Source organism: Martes martes (assembly GCF_963455335.1).
Source record: "Martes martes genome assembly, chromosome: 13".
Taxonomy (NCBI): Eukaryota; Metazoa; Chordata; class Mammalia; order Carnivora; family Mustelidae; genus Martes; species Martes martes.
Window position 1 is genome coordinate 27,088,704 of NC_137901.1, and position 22,455 is coordinate 27,111,158.

At 50.8% G+C, this 22,455-nt stretch overlaps 1 protein-coding gene across 3 annotated transcripts in view; it reads left to right on the top strand.

Moving 5' to 3' along the window:
- The window catches only part of LOXHD1 (lipoxygenase homology PLAT domains 1), a gene marked incomplete at both ends in the record, with an annotated part of 149,144 nt that overhangs the window by 86,129 nt on the left and 40,560 nt on the right, over window positions 1-22,455 (top strand). For all 3 annotated transcript variants that reach the window (XM_080821495.1, XM_080821496.1, XM_080821497.1), the window contains 8 exons: window positions 960-1,093; window positions 6,255-6,421; window positions 7,383-7,487; window positions 10,027-10,155; window positions 11,242-11,406; window positions 15,195-15,376; window positions 19,099-19,215; window positions 20,139-20,301. In XM_080821495.1, the coding sequence (XP_080677621.1) occupies window positions 960-1,093; window positions 6,255-6,421; window positions 7,383-7,487; window positions 10,027-10,155; window positions 11,242-11,406; window positions 15,195-15,376; window positions 19,099-19,215; window positions 20,139-20,301 (1,162 nt within the window). The remainder of the gene's footprint in view (window positions 1-959; window positions 1,094-6,254; window positions 6,422-7,382; window positions 7,488-10,026; window positions 10,156-11,241; window positions 11,407-15,194; window positions 15,377-19,098; window positions 19,216-20,138; window positions 20,302-22,455) is intronic.

A 22,455-nucleotide genomic window follows, 5' to 3' on the forward strand; every position in this document is an offset into this window, starting at 1 on the left:
CTGCTAGAGAGGGTGTAACCGGCATGCTGGATGAAATTAGCATACAGACTTGTATGTTAGATAATAATACTGGGTTGATGTTACATTTCCTGTATTTGGTAATTGACCTGTGATTATATGCGAATCACCTGCTCTTGGGAAATCTACGGCAAAGAGTTCAGAGGTGAAGAATTATGGTATCTGCCATTTACTTTTGCTTGATTCAGGAAAAAAAAAAAGGACAATGGGCAAAAGAAAGAGATAGGGCAAACAAATGTTGCAAAATCTAGGTGAAAGACTTGCAAAATTTCATCGTACCATTTCTGCAAGTTTCCTGTAGTCCTGAAATGTTTTTCAATGTAAAGAGTTTAAAAAGTTATAGCCCAGAAGAATCCCATTCACTTACGGGTCCTGAGGCTGCCCACCTCCTGCCGGGCATGTGCACATGCTCCCGTCTAACCAGTGTCTTCCCACCTACATGTGAGCAAGGGCAAGTCTCCTGTTTCTGTGAATGACTTTGGATTTGCACTTTGGCTCATCCCAGGTGCTTCATCAAAATATGTGGTTGAAGGGGTGTATGCACACAGGTGCACACATAATGCGGGGTTTCAGCATACTGCCAATGACAGCCCTACACACACACACACACACACACACACATATCCCACATATCCGCCACCCAAATGTGGGCGGCCAGCCAACCTGCCTTCTCTGCCCCTCAGTCACCTTCATGGCCCTCCCCCTCCTCCATCCACCCTTTGGGACACAGTGAGAATAAGAAGACCCTGGGAGGGCAGGTTAAAAAACACTGTGCAGACCATACACCAGTTAGCCGGCTGCATTTTCCAGAGCAGTTCTCAGATTGCCCCAGGTGCTGGGAGCATGAGGCTGGTGACCAGACTGTGTATGGGGGGGGAGGTGCCATTGTGGGGAGAGCGGGGCCGCACCATCCTTCTGAGTGCCTCCCCGGCCCTTCCCAGACTGACACCTTTACCATCTATGCCATTGACCTGGGGCCTCTGACCAAGATCCGGATTCGCCATGACAACTCGGGCAACAGACCAGGCTGGTTCCTGGACAGAATAGACATCACGGACATGAACAACGAGATCACGTGAGTGGGCCTTGGTGGGGGGGAGGCAATGGCTGCTTCTGAGACGGTCCTGGAAAGAGGGCTGAGGCTGGGGGTGGGTGGCTGGGTGGGCATTGCCTCCCTCTCTTCCCTCTCACTGGGCATCCCCCTGGAGCTACCGCCCTGGCAGGGGACAGTCTGGGAGGACCGTCCATCTAGTTCTTGAGATCCATCAGCTCAGGAGGTGACTTTTCCTGTCCCTGCCAGTCTCCATGCACAGAGTTAGTCGCCCATTCATCCCTCTGCATATGAAGTGGCTTCCGGTACCATTGTATTAATGTCCTAGACCAAGAGTGAGCAGACTTTTCTGTAAAGGCCAGAGAGTGAATATTGTAGGCTTTGGGGCCCTTCGGTCTCTGTCACAGTTGATCTATTTGCCTTTGCAGTGGGGAAGCAGCCACAGGTGCTGCCTAAACGGATGGGTGTGGCTGTGTGCCAATAAACCTGGATTCATGGACACTGAGACTTGACTTTCATGTAATTTTCACGTGTCACAAAATAATCCTGTTCCTTAGATCTTTCAACCATTTAAAAATGTAAACTTCATGCTTAGCTTCTGGGATGTACATAAACAGGTGAGCAGGCCAGATTTTGTCCCCAGGACATAGTTGGCTGGCCCGTGTTCAAGATTCCCAGCGACCACCAGGAGCTAAGTTGGGAAGGGGGTATTGTCCTCCTGACAGGTGAGGGAATCATGCCCCAAGGAGAGGAAGCCATGGCCCTAGAGCCAATTCATGCCCGAGCCAAGACCAGAACTCCAGATCATCAATGATGAATCTGGTGTGTTTCCACAGGTAGGTCCCATTGCCTCTTGAGCAAAAGAGACCAGGGGACAGTAGACAGGAAAAAAGGCCCGAGGTGTGGTAAGGAGACATGGAGGGAGGTAGAGAAGAAAACAGGCAAGATCCTCAGTGGGTTGTGGAGCCGCCGAGGGCCTGCCGGTGCCTGGAATGTAGTGGGCGCCCAGTAAGTAAATGTGCGTTGATTTCACTTCTTGGCCTGCGGTCTGGTATCTCTAGGAGCGTGCCTTGTTCTTGGGTTCCCCTCTGTGCAGGGCTCACCCTATCTCCCACCTCTGCCCTGCCTGTCACCCAGTTACCCCATCCCCCCACCCTGCCCCGCAGCAGCCCTCAGTGTGTTTCCCACAGTTAAGAGTCTCTCATGGTTTTTCTCCCTCTCTGATTCGGTTTTCCCTCCCTTCCCCCCACAGACCTCTGCCCTGTTTCTTATATTCCATGTATGAGTGAAACCCTAGGATAACTCTTTTTCTCTGACTTATTTTGCTTCCATTATTCCTTAAAAATACTCATTTTTCTTAGCTTTTCAAATCAAGACATTAAGTGATTTGAAAAAAAATCCCGTTGGAATTCTGATTGTTATGCCATTAAATGTACGTGTGGAGAATCGTATTTAGAACATGAAGTGCTGCCCCAGGTATGCGTTCCACTTAGTCAACTGTTCCCTCTAGTATCTCAGCAATGCTTTACAATTTTCTACAGTCTTATTAAGTTTGTGCCCAAATATTTTGTATTTTTATCACTCTTGTGAATGGTATCTTCTCTTTACTCATCGTCTTCCCTCTGTCTCTCTTTTTCTTCCCTCCTCAACTCCTGGAACTCCTGGCTTCCTCATCTCTCCTCCCTCCCTTGCCACCCTGTCTTGTTGGTGTGAGTCAAACTCCATCTCTCCAGCTTCCCCAGCCCTGCTCAGAGGCTCCTGCCTGGCCGATCTCCTGCACCGCAGCCCTCCTGTGTCTGCGGCAGTCCAGCCCGCAGGGGTGAGTCCCTCCTCTGCTTGATAACCTGCAGAGGCTCCCATTCACCCCGAGTGAGAGCTGGAGCACTTCCAGTGGCCTGCTGCATGCCCCCTCCTTAACTCTTGGTCCTGATCTCTGTCTCGCTCACTCCTTGCTGTTCCTTGAACCTGATGGTCATGGTCCCACCTCAGGGCCTTTGCATGTGCTGCCCCCTCTCCCTGGCACTCCTTCCCACAATGGCTCACTCTCATACTGTCTCTAGGTAAGGTCTCTGCTCAGGTGTCACCTACTTATCAAGATCCCAACCCCCTATGGAACTTCTGCTTCTTTTCGTCTGTTTCTTTTTCTCCACCTCACTTATCATTTGACCTACCCTCAATGGCAGTATTTTTTAAAAGATTTTATTTATTTATTATTCATTTGAGAGAGAAGAAGAGAGAATGCACAAGGAGAGGGGAGAGGCAGAGAGAGAGGGAGAAGCAGACTCCCCACTGAGCAGGGAGCACAACACAGGGCCCAATCCCAGAACCCTGAGATCATGACCTGAGCCGAAGGCAGACGCTTAACCATCTGAGCCACACAGGCGCCCCTCAAATGCAGGATTTTGCTGTTGTTCCTCTCCCCACAACTGAATATAAGGACCGTGCCTAAGCTAATGACTTCATCTGTTTTGTTCCCTGCAGTGTCCTCCCCAGTACGTAGAAGAGGGCCTGGCGCACAGTAGGCATGTCACAAATACTAAGTCAACTAATGAGTAAAGATTACGTTTGATACATTAATCATTCATTCATTCAGCAAACACACGCATGCTCAGTGCTGAGGGTCAAGTGACTGATTCTGACTCTGCCCTTGAAGAGCAGAAAACTATGAGGGTCTAAGAGGCCGATGTTTTAGGCCCCATTCCTGTCTCTCTCACCCTTTACATGTGTGGCCTTGGGGGGCCTCCGAGCTTCGGTTCTTCCATCCATACAATGGACATCGTCAAACTCCCTTGCGAAGTTGTGATGGGGACTAACTGAGATGACCCGTGTGAGGGCCCAGTGCTACACCTGACCCCCAGTGGAGGGCGGCACGGGCTGCTCTCCCTCGGCAGGACAGGTCCAGCCCTGCAGCCAGTAAAAGGGGCCCGCACAGTGCGGCAGGAACGGGCATGTGCAGGGCTGTGAAGGAGCTCCTGCGGCCGTGGGGCTGCAAGGCAGAGGGAGGTGGCAGCCATCTCAGGGTGGCGCCCGCAGCTGCCAGGACTTTCAGGGGCGGGGTGCTTGGTGGTGGGGGTGTCGGGGTGCTCTGTCGGAGGCAGCGTTTCAGATGGGCCTTCACAAACCTTGATGTCTGGTGCTTGGAACAGAGGGCACAAAAGCAGGTGAACAGTGTGAAGGTAGAGACTTAGAGGTGGTGGCCGAGGGGTTCCCACCAGCGGGGTGGTGCTGCGGCTCCGGGCCTGCTGGGGGGCTTCAGTCCCCGTGCAGGTATTTCAGGGACAGCGGGGAGGGCACCCCAGGAAAGCCAGCCTCTGCGTCCCTGTGCGTGCGAGTGCTTGGCAGGTGTGGGCGGGCTTGAGCCTCACCCCTTCTGTCTGTCTGACTGCTTTCTCTCTCCCGGAATCAGTCTCCCACTCCTTCTTTGTGTCTCCTTCTCCCTCTGTCCTTGTTCTGCTCCAACTTCCCACTCTCATTGTCTCTTCCTCTGCCCCAACCCCACTCCTTTCTTTATTTCTGTCTCTCCTTTAATTGGCCCTAATTCAGCGCTAAAGCCTATTATTCATAAGTTAATTGGTTGAATAAAAATGAAACTTTCCCTTTCATAATTTAAAGACTGGGATGTGGAACAATACACAGTTTTCACTTAAACACCAATGTAACTGCCATTCAGTCTCTATCACCCCTAGTGGAGCTCCTCCCACCCTTTGAATCCATGTCCGTGCCCATGAACACAGCATTCCCCTCTCTACCCGTGTGAGCCCGCGGGCGGACGTGGTATTCTCAGGTTCTGCTCCGCTAAATCTGTTGGCGCTGGGAGGCTGTAATGTCTGCTGGGGAGCGGGGGGGCTCCGACAGAGGTGAGACACTCAGCCCACATGGCTTCCTCCTCTCCAGACGTTGACCAGTTCCTGAATGCATCTTCAGCACCTAGCCTGGTGGAGGGCTTGGACGGGTGGAGATGGGAGGGCTTGGAGGGGTGGGGATGGGGTAGAATGGCCCCAGTTTACAGATGGGCTGGCTGCATTCCCTGACCCTCTGAGTTGTTCTGGGAACTGGGGTGCCCAAGAGGAACTGTCCAGCCCACAGGCTCCAGAGAGCCCACGCATGGGCAGAGGAGAAACAAAGGGAAGTACGATACTAAGAATAACAACAGTGATGGTATGAGCAGACTCTTACCGGGCGTTTATATGAACACTTTAAAATGTTTAACTCACATAATCCTCCTAACAAGTTTGAAAGAAACAATACGATCTTCATTTTACAGAATGGTAAACTGAATCACAGAGTACGGTTGCCAGATAAAATACAGAATGGCCTGTTACTGAATTCCAGAGAAGCAGTGAATAATGTTTTAGCATTAAGTATGTCCCAAATATTGGATAGGGCATACTTATGCTAAAATATTATTCATTGCTTCTCTGAAATTCACATTTAACTAGGAGTTCTGTGATTTTATTGGCTAAATCTGGCAGCTCTAACACAGAGAGGTAAAGAACCTTGCTCAAGGTCACATGACTTTAAGTGGCAGAGCCAGGATTCAAACCCTGTATGGCTCCAGAGGTGAGTCCTTAATTACCCCATGTTGTTACCTCTGTGATTCCCTACACCCCTCTTTGTCTGGGTGTCTCCATTTCACTGGGCTCCGCCTCTACTGAGTAGTCAACTTGGACCTCCCTTCCCTGGATGGTGCCAGCTGTCAGCTGTGCCAGCTCCTTAGCTACACCTTCGTACCTTCCAGAAGCATAACTGGGTATCATTCCATTCAAATCCATTTATTCGGCCCTTAGGTATTGAACACCTACCTGTGTACAATGCTCTCCACTAAGGTAGCATTGGCTACCAGACCCACCTAGAAACTGCTGGAATAGTCCCTGGAAGCTCTTCTTCCAGATGCTTCCAACGCGACCCTGATGAGGGCTTGACATGCTCTGGGCACTGTTACACGGCCGTTTTCGCTGGGGGTGTCTTCAAACCATGACCTCAGATTTGTTGTCCGCTCCAGGCAGGTGACTCATGGGGTGACCCCTAGGTTAGGTAGTATGGGGAGGGTCATGCTTTTGGGAAGGGAGTAGGCAGGGGAGTGTCTGGGCCCCCGAGGGCCTCTCATTTTGCAGCCCAGGACTGCTCCATTGTGAAACCTTTCCAAAGAGACGTTCCTGACCTTATCTTGTTCCCCTCCCTGCAGGTACTACTTCCCATGCCAACGATGGCTGGCCGTGGAGGAGGATGATGGCCAGCTGTCCCGGGAGCTGTTGCCGGTGGATGAGTCCTATGTGTTGCCAAGCGAGAATGAGGAGGGAGGGGGAGGTGGTGACAGCAACCCCCTCGACAGCCTGGCCCTGGAGCAGAAAGGTTTCCTCAACTAGAGCTGGTTTCTTCCCTCTAGCTCCCTCCCTTCTGCCTCTCCCCCATCCTCAGTCTCCATCTTCCTTTTCCCTGTGGGCTCTGGGCATCTCCGCCTCTGGCAGTGTGTCTGTCCGACCTTCTCATTCCTCCATGGCAAGAGTGGGGAGGTGACAAGACATGTTCCCACAGGTGTAGCATAAGGCTTGGGGTAAAGTACATATGGCTTAGCATGGAGTTCTTTTTTTTTTTTAAGATTTTATTTATTTATTTGACAGACAGAGATCACAAGTAGGCAAAGAGGCAGGCAGAGGGAGAGGAGGAAGCAGGTTCTCCGCAGAGAGCCCGACGCGGAGCCCAATCCCAGGACCCCGGGATCATGACCCAAGCCGAAGGCGAGGCTTTAACCCACTGAGCCACCCAGACACCCCTTAGCATGGAGTTCTTATCAGGAGTGGAGTGAAATGGAATAAGATAGGATAGGATAGGGTAGGGTAGGATAGGGTAGGGTAGGGTAGCATAGGGTAGGATAGTTGTAGCTGGCTCTAATTTAGTTTTGTGTCCTCCCCTCCAGACACATTATAAGCCCTCAGTACATTGTTGTCAAGGGAAAGAATGAACTTTCAAGAATTCTAAGATGCTTCCCTTCCTTGAAACTTGCATCTCTAAAACTCTTCTCAGCCTGGAGGAGTCAGACCAGGCTCCCAGCTGATGAGCCCAAGTCTCCCCTAAGCTTTCTATAGCTCTGTTGACTGAGAGCTTCCTGTGTGAGCTGGAGGTGGGGGAGACCTCCCCTCTGCCTTGAGGAAGTTTCTAGACTAAAGGGAACTGCAGAACAACACATGCTGCAAGAAAAGCAACTCACAGAAATGGATAACGTGGATGCAGAAACATCCTCAGTGTGTTTTCTCCCTCCTCCCTCCATGGAGGGGTGCTCTACCACTCACTTCTCCACACTCCTCTCCCATAGACAAATCTACCACATTCTCAGTGACCGTAAAGACTGGGGACAAGAAGAATGCAGGCACGGATGCCAATGTCTTCATCACGCTCTTTGGCACACAGGACAACACTGGTAAGAAAGCAACGCAGGGCCGAGGCTCACCCACATTCCTCCTCAAGGAGACTAGGAGATTCAGTATAACTTTCCAAGGAAATCCTGGTCACGTCTCTGTTTTTCTCTCTTAAAAAAATTTTTTTTGCAAGAATTCCCCTTTATTGTTTTACTTTATGTTACTGTGGGAAGAACACTTACCATGAGATCTATCCAGTTAATAAATTTTCAGTGTATAATGTATCACCGCTGACTATAGATACGGGTTGGGTAGCGGATCTCTGGAGTTCACTAATCTTACTAAGCTGGAAGTATTCTTGCTGATTCGTATCTCCACATCTTCTCTTCTCCCCAGCTCCTGGGAACCACCATTCCAGTCTTTGAGTTGATGAATTTGACTCTTTTGGACACTTTGTATAAGTGGGATCATGCTATGTTTGTCTTTCTGCATCTGGTTTATTTCACTCAGGATAACATCTTCAAGGACAATCCACATTATTGCATGTGGGAGAACTTCCTTCTTTTTTAGGCCAAATAGTGTTCCATTATATGGATATATCACTTTTTTTTTTCTATCTGCTCATCAGTTAATGGACAGTTAGGTTTTTTCCACATCTTAGCTATTGTGAACAGTGCTATAATGAACACGGGAGTACTAATATCTTTTCAGGATCCTGATTTCAGTTCTTTTGGAAATATCCCCAGAAGTGGGATTGCTGGATCATATGGTAGTTCTATTTTTAATTTTTTTAGGCTCTTTCATACTATTTTCCATAGCAACTACACCATTTTGCATTCCCACCAACTGTGTACAAGGGTTCCAATTTCTTCACATCCTCACCAATTGTTGTCTTTTGATTTTGGATGGTAGCCATCCTGATAGGGGTGAGGTGAGATCTCGTTGCGTTTCTGATTTGCATTTCCCTGAAGCTTGGTGACAATGAACACTTTGTTCATATACTGTTGGCCATTTGTATGTCCTCTTTGGAGAAATACCCATTTAAGTCCTTAGTCCATTTTTTGTTATTAGCTCTTTGTTTTTGAGTTGTAGGAGATTGTGGCAATGAAACCGCTATCAGATAGATGGCTTGCAAATATTTTCTCTCATTCTGTAAGTTGCTTGTTCATTCTGTTGATTGTTTCCTTTGCTGTGCAGAAAATTTTAGTTTGGTGTAGTCCCATTTGTTTGTTTTCATTTTTGTTGCCTAATGCATTTGATGTCCTACCCATGAAATCATTGCCAAGACCCACGTCATGAAGCTTTCCCCCTGTTTTCTTCTACAAGTTTTAGAGTTTTAGGTCTTATGTTTAAATCTCTAATCTATTTTGAGTTTACTTTTGTATATGGTGAAAGATAAGGGTCCACATTAATTCTTCTACATGTAGATTTCCACTTTTTTGGCACTGTCTGTGAAGAGACTGACCTTTTCCTGTTATGTGTTCCTGCGCACCTCACACATTTGACAGATTGCATGTAACCAGCCCTGTTGGAGAAAGGCAGTTCCCTTTTCCTTAAAAATCTACATGTGAGGGCCACCTGGATGGCTCAGTTGGTTAGCATCTGATTTTTAATTTCACGTCAGGTCATGATCTCGAGGTCCTGGGATCAAGTTCCGCATTGGGTCCCACACTCTGCAGGGTGTCTGCTGGAGTTTCTCTCCCCCTCTGCCCCTGCCCCTGCTTGCGATCTCTCTCCCTTTCTTGCTCTCTCAAATAAACAAATCAATCTTTTTTTAAAAAATCTCCACATGAGGTGACTTGTCTACCTGGATTGTGGACTTTGGTTCCTTTAGAGATTCTTCCTAGATCTCTATAAGTCAGTCTTATTGTACTCCAGGGGGCAGAGAGTCTCCCATCCTCTCTCCCGTCCTCATTGCTATGTCTACCGCCCTAGAAGTATGTGGAAGCCATAGGAATCATCTTCCCTTCAGCATGTCTCCTTAGGTAATATGCTGGATCCTGTGGTCATTCTTTCTCTAGGCCTTTCTGAATTTTTTGTCCATTTTTTCCATTCCTTTTTTTTTTTTTTTTTTACCATTTCCTGGGCCTTTCCTAGAGGCATCCCTCTGTTTACCTTTTGAAGCCATAAGGAAGGGCTTCCCAGTCCAAACAATGACTGGTCTGTTGTCCGTGACTTCCGCCAGCCTTCTCCTTCTGTTCAAGGATGTCCCTGATTCCCCCAGGAACATGGGGAGGGAGGTTTTGTCACTGGCTTCCTTCCCGCGTGAGGAAACATGAGGAGTATGGAAATAGAGCTGACACTGACTTAGGGCCGCACCACCCTCTCCTGGATGGTCTTAATAAGACCTCTTGGTGTGTTTCCTGTTCTTTAGATACAAACTCGAAATAAACATACACACCTTGAAAGCTAATTACAAAGCTCAATAAAAAGACAGTACTCACTAATTGTGCAAAGGTACCCGTGGGTGGTCCTTGCAAGGTCTAAATTTTATGAAAGTCAGAAATATTTGGTTATTGAGGGGGAGGACTAAAAGGGGCAGTCAGACTAGGTTTGAAGGTCTCAGGCCCAGCCAGTCATGTGGGGCCATTTGGTTGGCAGGAATGACCCTCCTGAAATCCTCCAAGACCAACAGCGACAAGTTTGAAAGGGACAGCATCGAAATCTTCTCAGTGGAGACGCTGGACCTGGGAGATCTGTGGAAAGTCAGGATTGGTCATGACAACACAGGTCTGGCTTCCTTCCCCCTCTGTTTTCTGCTAAGAACGTGAGGACCGTGGACAGGTCCCTGTGAGTGTCTGGGAAGAAGGTGCAAGAAACTTGGATGTCAGCTGCCTTCCATGATGGCACAGCTCCCTTGGGCCCTTCGGCCCAGTGGAGCCCTGGCTGCATGCAGAGATTCTGGTCTAATTGGCCAGAACTCACTCACACCAGTGAGTTCCCCAAATGCCCACCATCAGTTATTTCCTTGTGCAGCCGCATCTGAGAATCCCCAATCTAGCTCAGTGGTTCTCTGACTTGAGTGAGCCACAAAACCACCTTGGAGGTTGTGAAACAAAGATTTCTGGGCCTTACCTATGCAGGTGTTGGTTGGTTCAGTAAGCCTAGAGTAGGGTCCGAGCATTTCTATCTCTCACACACGATGGTAAGGCTGCTGGACCCCACTTGGAGAACTACTGATCTGGTCAATTCTTCCCAGAACCCACTGACACTACAGCCAAGCTTTGTTCTCTCTCATTAAGGTAGGACTTGTTTTCTTGATCTTTTCACTAAGTATTTTAAGCCTGAGGAAGGAGGCCCTCTTACTCGCCCCTGGGATGGAGAGACGGGGTTCTCTGCTCATCCCCTCCTTCCTTCTTTAAACACTCATCTGTCCGGGGAAGACCATCAATCCTTCCCAAGTTTCCCTCCCCTTCAGGCACCACGGGCGAAGGCTGGGGAGCTCGGAGTGCCATCCTTGTCCCGGGGTGACATTATGAAATCCTTGTTAGTACGAGCTCTCTCCGGCATCTCTGAGCTCCCCCTTTAGAGTGCCTTCCAATCTGGACAGTGTGCTTGCTGTCACCTCCTGTCACCTCTTCCCCAGGCTCCTTTGCTCTTGCTGATTTCACTGACAGCAGCCTGGAGCGTGACCCAGCTTCAGCCTTCAGCTGGGTGTACACTGGAACAGGAATCAGCAACAGCAATGGCCTGTGCGTGGTGCAGCCATGGATGTCAACCGTGGGGCAGGGAAGAACGTTTGGAGTCCCCGAAGCTGCCCACAGTGAACCTTCTGCATTGGACTCCTTGGTGAGATCTGTGTCTCCTTCTCTCCAGGCAAGGCTCCAGGCTGGTTTGTAGACTGGGTAGAGGTGGACGCCCCATCTCTTGGGAAGTGCATGACGTTCCCCTGTGGCCGCTGGCTGGCGAAGAATGAGGACGACGGAGCGATCATCAGGGACCTCTTCCACGCGGAGCTGCAGACAAGGCTGTACACACCATGTAGGTCACGTGTGCGGCAAGGCTGGCCCTCCTCCCACGTCCCATGCTCCACTACCCCAACTTGGTCTCAGCCCCTTCTCCGTCCCTGTCCTGGGCCAGGTCCACCTTGCAGAGTTGGGTTTCTTGCTCTTCTCCCAAATTCCCCGGGCCCTCTGTGGGCCCGTGTCTAGGATCAAGAGTTTGGAAATATGGGACTTAGTCCCACCTCCACCCCAAACCAGCTGGTGACAATAGGCAGAAAGCCTGACCTCTCTGGGGCTCGGTTTCCTCATAAGACCCCAAAGGGAAGAAAGATCAAAGTCTAAACTGTGAGAAGTCACTACCAGCCCCATCATCCATCTCAGTCTAGTCAGTAACAGGACAAAGAAATCACCGCTATCAGATTTTATCTTGACTGGAGGGAAAAAGAACTTGAAAAGATGATAAATGTGATTCCTTTTACCAGCTAAAGGAAAGGAGGAAGGGGAGCAATTTGGTGAAGTTCTGACATTTCCTTTCCAGTGTCACCAGAAAGTATGTGTGCAATGTTTATTTACATGTATATACATCCTAGGCTCTGGGAACCAAGCTGAAATCAGCCAAACTATAAAAATCTGCCTGAATATGCTAACATCGGAACCAAACCCACAGAATACAGTTTTTTTTTCCTAACCAAATAATTAGCTATGCCAAAAGATTTCCCCCAAACAGCTCATAAATACACGGTATAAATCAGTGATGGGTTTTTGTTTTTTGCTTTTTGCTTTTTGGTTTTTTTTGTTTTGTTTTGTTTTGTTTTGGGGGGTGGTTTGCCTAAAGCAATTAAACTGGAAAAGACCTGATCCATCAAGAAATTTTCTGGTCCAAAGCCTGAAAGAAAGTGACATTTATTAAAATCTCTGCATATACAGAGCAAACCCTGGCTCTAGCCACTGCCCCCAGGAGCCGCCTGCAGCTGGGGACAGACACACTGATCCTGAAAGATGAACGCAGACCTGACAGCAGTACTGGGCGAGGCACTTCTAGACAGAAGTAGCCGTTTCTGCCTTTGCGCCCTAGGACAGGCCTTGCTCTGGATTCGTATGGCCTAACCTTGAATATATTCAGTTCTAGCTTGATATGAAAACAAGCCCATTTACCCTTTGCCTTAGGCTCGTATTTACCAATACAAACATACACACATACATACATACACACATACATACATACATACATATAAAGTGCAGGAGAGGTTTGCCTTTCAGACTGGAGAGCCATGGAGGCAGCTTCAAAGGGCGGCTCTCACCAGGCAGGAGCCCAGCAGGGAGGATCTGCTGCTCAGAGCCTATTTTCTTGTTTGGGAAAGTTCTTGAGGGCCCAAAGCCAGGGAACTCCAGGGGCTGGGGAGCTGCAGTCCCAGGAGTGGTGGCCGGGTGTTGTTCTCAGGGGCCTAGAAGGCTGAGACCTAGATGGGGCAGTTCATCAAGGCTGCCCAATACACGTGAAACCAGAAGAACAGAGCAAAACGGCTCTGCTCCCAGCCCTACTGAAATGTGCTGCCAGCACAGGAGAGGGGTGTCCCTTAGGAAAGGGACCATGGTGATGGTCTGAACTTAGAGGCACCACACAGCGTGGAGCCCTGAAGGTCAGAATCATGCCATGTTAGGGCTGAGAGGCACCTTAGCCTTAAGTCTGTGCTCTGAGGATTGCTGGTATCAAAGGGGGGGGGGGGTAAGTCTCCGGGCAGCTGGTGGGTTTGGAGAAAGGATGAGTAGGAACAGCTCCCCAGTTCGTGCCATCCAGAGCAACTCCTCAGCTTTAAAAAGTCAAGTTCTTTTTTTTTTTCTGAACATTCTTCCTAAAGGTATTTTTAAGGATTGCACAAGAATATTCCACTGAAAATTAATTTCAGTTGAACCGTCTGAAAACCACAGATTCTGTTAAATGCTCTCATTTTATGGACAAAGAGAAAGGTCCAGAGAAGTACACCCATTTGCCCAAGGACACACAGCTCCTCAATGGAAGAGGCAGAACTAGAGACCAAGAAATGCATCTGAGCCCAGGTCTAGAGCAGTGAGGGCCGAAGGGTGGGCTCTTCCTGCCCAGATATTTCCAGGGCTTCTCCCACTGCCAGCTAGTCTCAGGAAAGCTCAAGTCCATCTCTGCTCAAGGCCTTCTGAACCGTAAACCATGGAGACACCCACGAGGACTCCAAGGAAGTTGCCTCCATTATTGCAACGGCCTGTGTTTTCCTTGACCTTGGTGAGGGGCCTGTCCAGGCCACTGTGGGGACGGGCTCTGACCAGTAGGTAGGAACAATACTCACCTCCAGTTCATGACAACAGCACTCCTAGGGGTTGACCACACAGGATTGAGGGGTCAGACAAGCCCGTTGGAGTTGGAGTTCCCCCTACCTTTGACCAGCCATCTGACCTGGGGCAAGTCACTTCACCTCTCTGAGCCTTGCTTTCCTCATCCATAAAGTGAAGTGTGATGGTATCCCCTATACAGGTCATTGTGAATGTTGTAGATGGGGAAGGTAGAATGCTCAGTGGAGAGTCGGGCACAGGGTGAATACTCAACAGACAACAAGTACAATTCTTATAGGGCCTCACAGCTGCTGTTCGACAGCAGAGTGACCGTCATACAAACTAATGAACAGAAAATTCATTTGCTTTGGAGCAGATGTGGAGAGGGGGCCACCTGTGAGAAGGTGACTTTTAATGCGGTCCCTTTTGAGGTTGAGACCACAGAATGGATTGTAATAGTAGATTTCTACTTACATTCTTTCTCTGAGTTTTTAATATAATTTTTTTATTATTGTGATTTAGAGTTAGTATATATACATTTATATACATACGCAAAAAGTTAAGTGTCACAAAAAATGTTTTCCCTTAGTATGTGTGATGTCCGCATAGATGGTATTTTTTTATTCAATTCTATTCAATTCTGTGTATTTTTTGAAGTCCTGGTGACAACCCAGGAAATTTATTTTACAACCTGCTCATGGATCTCAGTCTGTAGTTCACCACACTCTTAAACTGCTAGTCTCAAGCTTCAGTGTAAAGTCCGAGTTAAATACTTAGATCACTAGAAACCATCCCACAGAGAACCTGAAGAGACGTTGGGAATCTGTGTGTTTGATACACACCCAAAGAGTTTCTGCAGTGAAGGGCCCTCAGCACCAGGTGGGCAAAGCTGGTCTCTACCCGCGCTGCCAACAGTACTGATGAGTCAGCCTCCCTTTTAAGAAGTCCACAAGCACACCCCACCCCCTCCCCCCCACCAGCATCCAACCCAGCAAGGGCTCGGTGTGTTATAGAGGCTTGTGAGGGCAGGCCAGTGGGGAACAAGTGAGGACAGGAAGAGAAAGGTTTCTCACCCTGTAGACCGCTAATCTGATTGGTTTGTTGCCCCTTGAGATGTAGCCCTCCTGTTTACAGTCTCTACGGCTAAGGACCATGGTGAGGACCCTTTGTAGAGGAGGAAACTGAGATTCCTGAGTGGCTTGGCCGGGTCACACAAAAAATCAGGGTAGAGCCCGTGTTTTCAGCCAAACTGCTGGACTAGATCTGAGATGAGAGAGACACAGAGACCATGGTCTGAGGTGACAGGGGCTTACTGCAGGCACTAGGCGTGACAGGACACTGCCTCCCCCTCCCCCTGCACCTGCCATTGCTAAGCAACCATGTGAAGAAGATGCAGGTCCCTGGGCGGCAGCTTCCAGTGACGGGGCCCTGGGGCAGTGGGGCCAATGAAGAACTTGATCTTGTCCACATCTGTTTTGTGTTCTCACCTCCCCTCTGACTTCACCCTCTGCCCGCCATCAGTTGTCCCTTATGAGATCACCCTGTATACCAGCGACGTCTTTGCCGCCGGGACAGATGCCAACATCTTCATCGTCATCTATGGCTGTGACGCAGTGTGCACCCAGCAGAAGTACTTGTGCACCAACAAGAGAGAGCAGAAGCTGTTCTTTGAGAGGAAGTCAGCGTCCCGCTTCATTATGGAGGTACGCGGGCCCCACAGGCTGCGGGGGGAAGCCAGCACCGGGAGATGAGGGCACCACAGGAGCAGGGAGGAAGAGCCATGCATCTGGAGGGACCCTAATGGCTGCTGTTGGCAAGGAGTCCAGGCGGTTCATCCAGCCTCGCTGGGCCTCACTCAGTACACCTGAGTCACCAGGAGGACAGGGCATCTCACCTTGTCCCAAAGGGACAAGTATCAGGACCTAAGCTGACAGTGGGTGGACAGGCCTTGGGGAAACTAGAGGCACAATTCCAGTTCCACTGGGACCATCTCCAGTGCTAGCAACAACACACACATATCTCTGGGGAGAGCCGGATGTCCTGACACCCTGTGTGTTCCCCAGCTCCCCTTCTGGCCTGGGACCTTGCTTGTTGCGTGCTTACTCTAGGTGTAGGTCCCAGCAGCTGGGCATCCCATGCACATGAGCTCAGCGTCTCCCCTGTGCGCTAGGTTGGGTGGGAGAGACAAGAGAAGGGGAAGACCCAGACTCTGCCTGCAAGGGGCTTGCATCCAGCTGGGGAACCCCAAACCTCCATATAAGGCTAATGAGAGAGACTGGTCATCCTTAGAGTAACTGTTCCTTTGGGTAAGAAGGCACTGTTATAGGGCTTTATCCGTTAACTCACTTAACCCGCACAGCAACTCAGTGCTGTAGTTATCCCTGCTTAAAGATGGGGAAACTGAGGACAGAGTGTTGAGTAGCTTGCACGAATTCACACAGCTAGGGAGTCATGGAAGCAGGATTCAGACCCAGGAGAACTGGGTCAGAATATGTGCTCTTAGCCCCTACAGGACACTGGCCCCTGGTGATGAGCACGAGTAAGGGACTGACTGAGCGTGTGATGGGTATTCAGAGAAAGACGAAGGCTCCCTGGAGGTGGTGACTGTGAGGGACAAGAAGGGGAGGCATTCCTAGCGAGGGGAACACCGGGGCCAGGGCCAGAGGTGTAAATAAACCAGCATGTGGAATGAGGTTTGGCCAGATGGACAGCAGGAGCGTGACCCGATGGGCAGAGGACTGGCTGAAGCAAGACTTAGAGGGGACAGCTGTGAAGGAAAAGAGCTGGGGCTCTCCAGACAGTGGGGACCTTTATCTTCTGATGGGAAACAAAGTCCAGAGCCCCTACCTCCTCCCCCGGCCAGTGTCTGTGCTGGGGGTGGGGGAAGGTCTCCCTGCTCCGTCCCCACTGTCCCTGGGAGCCGTCAGCACTTGTGGGAAGGTTGGCATCTTGGTAGAGTCTTTGTCAAGGAAAATTCAAGGGCGATTCCTTTACCTACACAAAGTAACAACTCATCCCCCCAAGATGGCATGGCACATGAGTCACCCTAGCCTGACGCCATCCGTGGGGGGCTGCGATTACACCCCAGCATGACTTCCACAGAGTTTTATCAACGAAATGCCCGCTAATCGGCAGCTATAATTGGCCAGTAATTTGTTGCTAAGTTTTTTCTTTTTCCTTTTCAAACCTCTCCGGCTGCTGGGGGAGTGTGAGTTTGGAAACACATGAAAAAGCTTTGTGTCCCTGTCTCTCCATGTCTCTTTTCCGACTGATCTTTAGGTGAGACATAGAGCGCTGGGTCGAAGGCACATGACCCGGGGTTCTAGCTCTGGCTCTGGCTCGGACTCCGAACAAGCCTCTCCCTCCCTCTGTGGCTTTGTCCTAAGACACAGGGAGTCTCTGGGAAAGTAGCAAACATAACTAATACTAATTTCCCCCTGCCTTGTGCCAGCCCTGCTCTGAGCACTTGGAGTCCTCGTCACCATCCCCTGCGCTGGTGGTATGATTATCACTTTATCCAGCTGAAATGGCAAGTTAGGAAACTTGCTTGGGACGTTGTAATTAACAAAGGGCAGAGCCAAGATTTAGACCCGAGCAGCTCCATTCCAGGACCTTGTCCGCTTAGCTCTTCTACCTCCTGGGAGAATGCCAGGGTTTCCTCTGATTCCGAGTCTCTCCCTGAGGCCCACCACCCGTGGCTAGCAGCCACTCAGTGGCCTCCTTGCTCGCTGAGGGTCACCGCCGAGATGGTCACCCTGACATGGCATGCCTGGCCGAGTGGCTGGATGGTTGAGTCTCCAGAAGAACCAGTGAAGCCAGGTCCACGCATCTCAAAGCTCAGAGATGGGATGGGGAAGGAGCAGAAGAGACCCCTGGGCAGAGGGAGAGGCAGGTGAATCTTCAGTCCTCCATGCAGTGGGCAGCTCAGTGGCCGCAGGGGGATCTTCTGTGGGCCAAGGGTTTCCTCCATAGCTTCTGTGCCACTCCCGTCATAAGGGAGTGAGGACTCATTAAAAATGTCCAGAGCACTAACATCAGCCTGAGGCCACCGATCTGTGTTTAATGATCAGACCTCCCTCGGGGGCTCCCAGGGGACAGCACTTCTGTGGGGAAGCGAGGGTGAGCTAGCCGGTAGGGAGCAGGGGCTGGGGGCCAGTGCTGCAGACAGCAGAAGCCTTGTTAATTCTCGGTTTCTAGCAATGCGGTGCCCTGTTGGTCCCAAGAGAAAAGGTTGCCAAAAGAACCATGACTGGGATCTTAGACCTCAAAGTGACCTCAGGGGACTACCCTGCCCATGCCTCTGCCTTCCTTTGAGTAAGACATTGTTCTCCCCATTTTATAGAGAGGAAAGTTGAGTCCTGGAAGGTCAAGTGCATTGCCTCAGGTTATATGGGTCAGACGTGGCAGAGCTGTGGCCCCAACTGGGAAGGCTGAGGATGGGGATGGGAGTTGGGGGACATTCCTCAAGCAGCCCTGATGGGCCTGCTCTTGGCTGCCCACTGTGGTGCGTGTGTGTGCGGGGAAGAAGGAAAGTCGTGGTTGGAAGCAGTTCCATTTCACTCAGAGGTCACTTGTCTGTGATTCTAGAGGCTTTGCGTTTGATGAATGACTTTATCTATCATTCAGATGCCATTCACTCATCACAGAATTCACCACCCCGGAGCTGACTGCTGTCTCTGAGCACCAAGAGCTTGCCTGTGCTGTCCAGGCAGTCTGCTCTGCACAGAGGCCGCAGAAGTGCTGGGGCAGGGGAACAAGGTTGCCATGGGATGCTATAAGGGCCTGTCATCACGAGATTTGACTTTCCTGAGGTGATCAAGGGGGCTTCCCTGGGGAAGTGATCCTTGATCTGATACCTGAATGACGAGGGTGAGGTTTAGGTAAAGAAGAGGAAAGTGGAGGGGCAGGGGGAGCCTGTGCAAAGGCCCTGTGGCAAGAGAATGTCGAGTTTGAGGGACTATAATTTGAGGCATATAGAGGAGGGGCAGTCGAGGATAGAGAGGCTCTTAGGAGCCAAGAAGAAGGTCAGGCTGGCAAGACAGGGCATGGGCAGAACCAGAACTCATCTTCTGATATCCAAGTCTGTTCTCAAGCCAGGAATGAGCTGCTGCCATGGTAAGTAATGGAAGGTGGAGAGGTGGGCTCCACCATGAAAAGGGGGACCAGTGTCCCAGAGGTTGACTGAATTGAATTCTGGAGTCTAGGCTGGTTTTAAGTGGAGAGAGAAGAAGGGAAGCCTGAGTGTGGCATGCATAGAGGAGAGTAGGGGCTGGCTCAGCCACACAGGGGGACGTGCTGGGAGAAAGTGGACCCTGGACATTCAAAGGGACGCAGGAACAGATGTCCTGGGGAGGCAGGATGTTGCTGAGGTTCTACTTTTCTGGAACTTTTGGCTCCCACCTGGTGCCTTTTCTGCTTTCCACAGTTAGAAGACGTGGGGGAAATCATTGAGAAAATTCGGATTGGCCATGACAATACGGGCCTGAATCCTGGCTGGCACTGCTCCCACGTGGACATCCGCAGGCTCCTCCCAGATAAAGATGTGAGTTCTGACTCATCTGTCCTGCTGTTTCTTCTGTCGCTTTCCAGAGGGATTCGAGGCTGATTGCTGATAAGAACCTGCATCCTTATGGGGCACATGGGTGGCCCAGCTGGCAAAGTGTCGGACTCTCGGTTTCAGCTCAGGTCATGATCTCAGGGTCACAAGATCGAGCCCCGTGGCGGGCTCCACCCTCCGCAGGGAGTCCACTTGAGATTCTCTCCCTCTCCCTCTGCTCCTCCCCCTGCTCAATCGTGCTCTCTCTCTCTCTTCAAATAAATAAAAATTAATATTTAAAAAAAAGAAAGAAACTATAGCCTTATTAAGTTGAGGTAAAATCTGAGAACAACTCACCCAGTTTATTCAGAGTGTAGGAACCAGCTCAGGTCCAAGACAGAATCTTTTAGAACGTCATGTAGGGGGTCGAGGAGGAGGGTCTGGGCAGGGCTGTCTCTGCGCCCCACCCCCCGGGGCACACTGCTAGTGAGTGACCGAGCATGCCATTCCTGCTGCTCAAGGTCAACTCACAGAAACCCAGTGGGACAAATTGGCAAACATCCTGAAACCACAGAATTCTAAACATGGAAGGCAGGTCTCAGGGGTGGCTGTGGTTGAGAGATTTGAGAACAATTTAAAAATACTGAGCCCCTCCCCTTACCCACAGAATCTGAGTCTGTGGGATGGGGTTCTCATACCATCTTTAAGTGACCCTGGGGACTCTGCTTTCAAGAGCCAGCCCCTGATGCAGTTGAAGTAAGACTAAATCTGTTGGAATCAGGGCAGAGCTTGGCCTCTGCTGCGGCTTTTGCATTATCTTTGGGGTCATGACCCTTGTACTTGGTCCCCGTGAGTGTTGACGTGCTGATGAACCACTGAAGTCAGAAGGGTCCACACTAAGGAATTTTCCTCTTTCCTCCTCACCCCAGGGGACAGAGACCTTGACTTTCCCTTGTGATCGATGGCTTGCCACATCAGAGGATGACAAGAAGACCATTCGAGAACTGGTCCCTTATGACATCTTTACTGAGAAATACATGAAAGATGGGTCCTTAAGGCAAGTCTATAAGGAAGTGGAGGAACCTCTGGACAGTAAGTGTGACGCCCTCCGCATGGTCAGCTGCTGCCCCCCGCCCCCTGTCAGGCACCTACCCCGTGCCAGGCCAAGTGTTCGTGCCAGGACACAGGGTCTGTTATTAACTCCAGTCCGTGGAGAGGGGATCTGAGGCCCACAGGGGGCTCTAAGCTGCCCACGTTCACACAGCTGATCAATGGCGGGCTGCGCTTCAGGGCCCTGGCTGTCTCGCAACACGTCCTTCCCTGGCCTCCAGACGCCTGCTCTCCTGTGTCTGGATCCCCCTGGCCCTTGGGCTTCCCTCCTCTTCGCTGATTCCCCTACTCCTCTGCAGGGCTCGGTCCTCCCTGCTCTGGCGGGACCCACCTGTCTCTCCTGGGTATGAACCAGGAAGCACCCGGAACTCGTGTGTGACTAGAGCTGCACCCAGCGCTTGGGTGCAGCCCCCGAGCGCCCAGAGCCACGACTTTCTTCTCTCTAAGGGCAGTTACCTCTGCCCATTCCTCACTGGGGTTCCCTGCAGGCTCTGCGTCAGCCTGACCCACCTTCCCCGCGCTTCTTCCTTTGCTCGTGGGCCGTTCTCCTCTCTCATTTCTCTCCGTGGCCCGCTGAGCGCTGTAGTCCTCTCTGCGCCAGGTGGTGTTTCACCTGAGGTGGTGTTACCTCAGACTCCGTCCTTGGCCTTCTCTTCCACTTTCTTTTTACGTTGCGTGGGCATGCGCATGTGTGAATGCACGTGCATACATGTGTGCACACGCACACGCGCACACACATACACACACACACCCTCTTCCCGGACCACGGGGACAGTCGCGCCTCTTTTCTGACCAGCGATGCCACTGTCCTATCAATTCCCCAGGTTATTCGGTGAGCCCCGAGTGAGCTTTAGCTGTGTCAAAAATCAAACTCGCGTGCAAAAAACAGGCTTTCCGCCACCAATGACACATGAAAGAATACCACCGATCTCCCCACGGGGGGCAGTCTGCGCGGATCAGAGATGCTCTGGGAGCTTGGAGATTCTGTTCACATAGGTTGCGTCGCATCCCGTCTTGGAAAAAAAGGGAGTGAAATCCCAGATTCCAGGCCCCATAAGGAACCAGGGGGGTGTAAAGCAGCCTTAGCTCTAACATTTCCTTTCATCTCAGTTGCCACTTGCTTAGAAATAAAAACAAGTGTCGCCTCCGTAATGTGCCTTTCCCTACCCAAAGCCCTTTGCTATTAAGTCTGGGGGAGAATTCCCTTTTCTACTTGGATCCCAGAGGACAACCCGGAAAGCTGTCCCAGCGGCACACTTGGGCTGTTCTGTATTAATAACATGCCACAAGCCCACTCCGTGCCTGGTGATGTTTCTAGGGAAACATCTCTCCACTGAGAGCTGTGGGGCTTGGGTGGGACAGGGAGGGGGGAGGATCCAGAAATAGCTGGATTTGGCTGCACAACTGCATTGCTCAGCGCCCAGAAGCTGAATCAGTTTTCCATTCCCCAAGGACTGGAAAGAGCAGCGGGGGGTGGAGGAGGGGGAGAAGGGGGGCCATTCAGCCACAGCCCCTGGTGACACAGCACCCCACTCTGCGCCAAGGGCTCCGAGAAAAGGTCCTACGTCAGTGTGGAGCAGGGCTGAACGCACAGCCAGGAAGTGACTGGGGAGGAAATGTGCAGGGGAGGACAGTCGATTGTTGTGTCTAAACTGTGACAAGATTCCTAATGTCACCTCCTGTCAGTAGGAGCCAGACAGACCTGGGTAATGTTGACTCTTCAACACCAAAGAGGAGCTTTTATTTATTAATGCAACGCGTGAAATGCTAACGGATGTTGCACTGAGCTGACGAGGCGGGGGTGGAGGGCAGTGTGACTAGTCCTGGTTCCCGGCCTGTGTGGGGACAGGCCCCCGAGAGCCACACTCACGGGCACTGTGGCGATCTGCAGAGCAGAGTGCTGGGCAGGGAGGGTGGGTGGGGAGAAGGTTTGGAAAGGGACTTTCAGAGTTCAGGTTTGCAGGGGAGTTTGTGACATCTAGTGAAGGCGGATGTGTCCTCTAGGTGACAGGGCCGTGGATCCGAGCCAGGAGGGAACTGGGATGAAGATACAGAGTCTAGAAACTCACGGCTTTCAATGCCCAGGGTGTGCAGGAGGGGAGCTGAGGGAAGCGGATAGAACCAGGCATCTGAGAG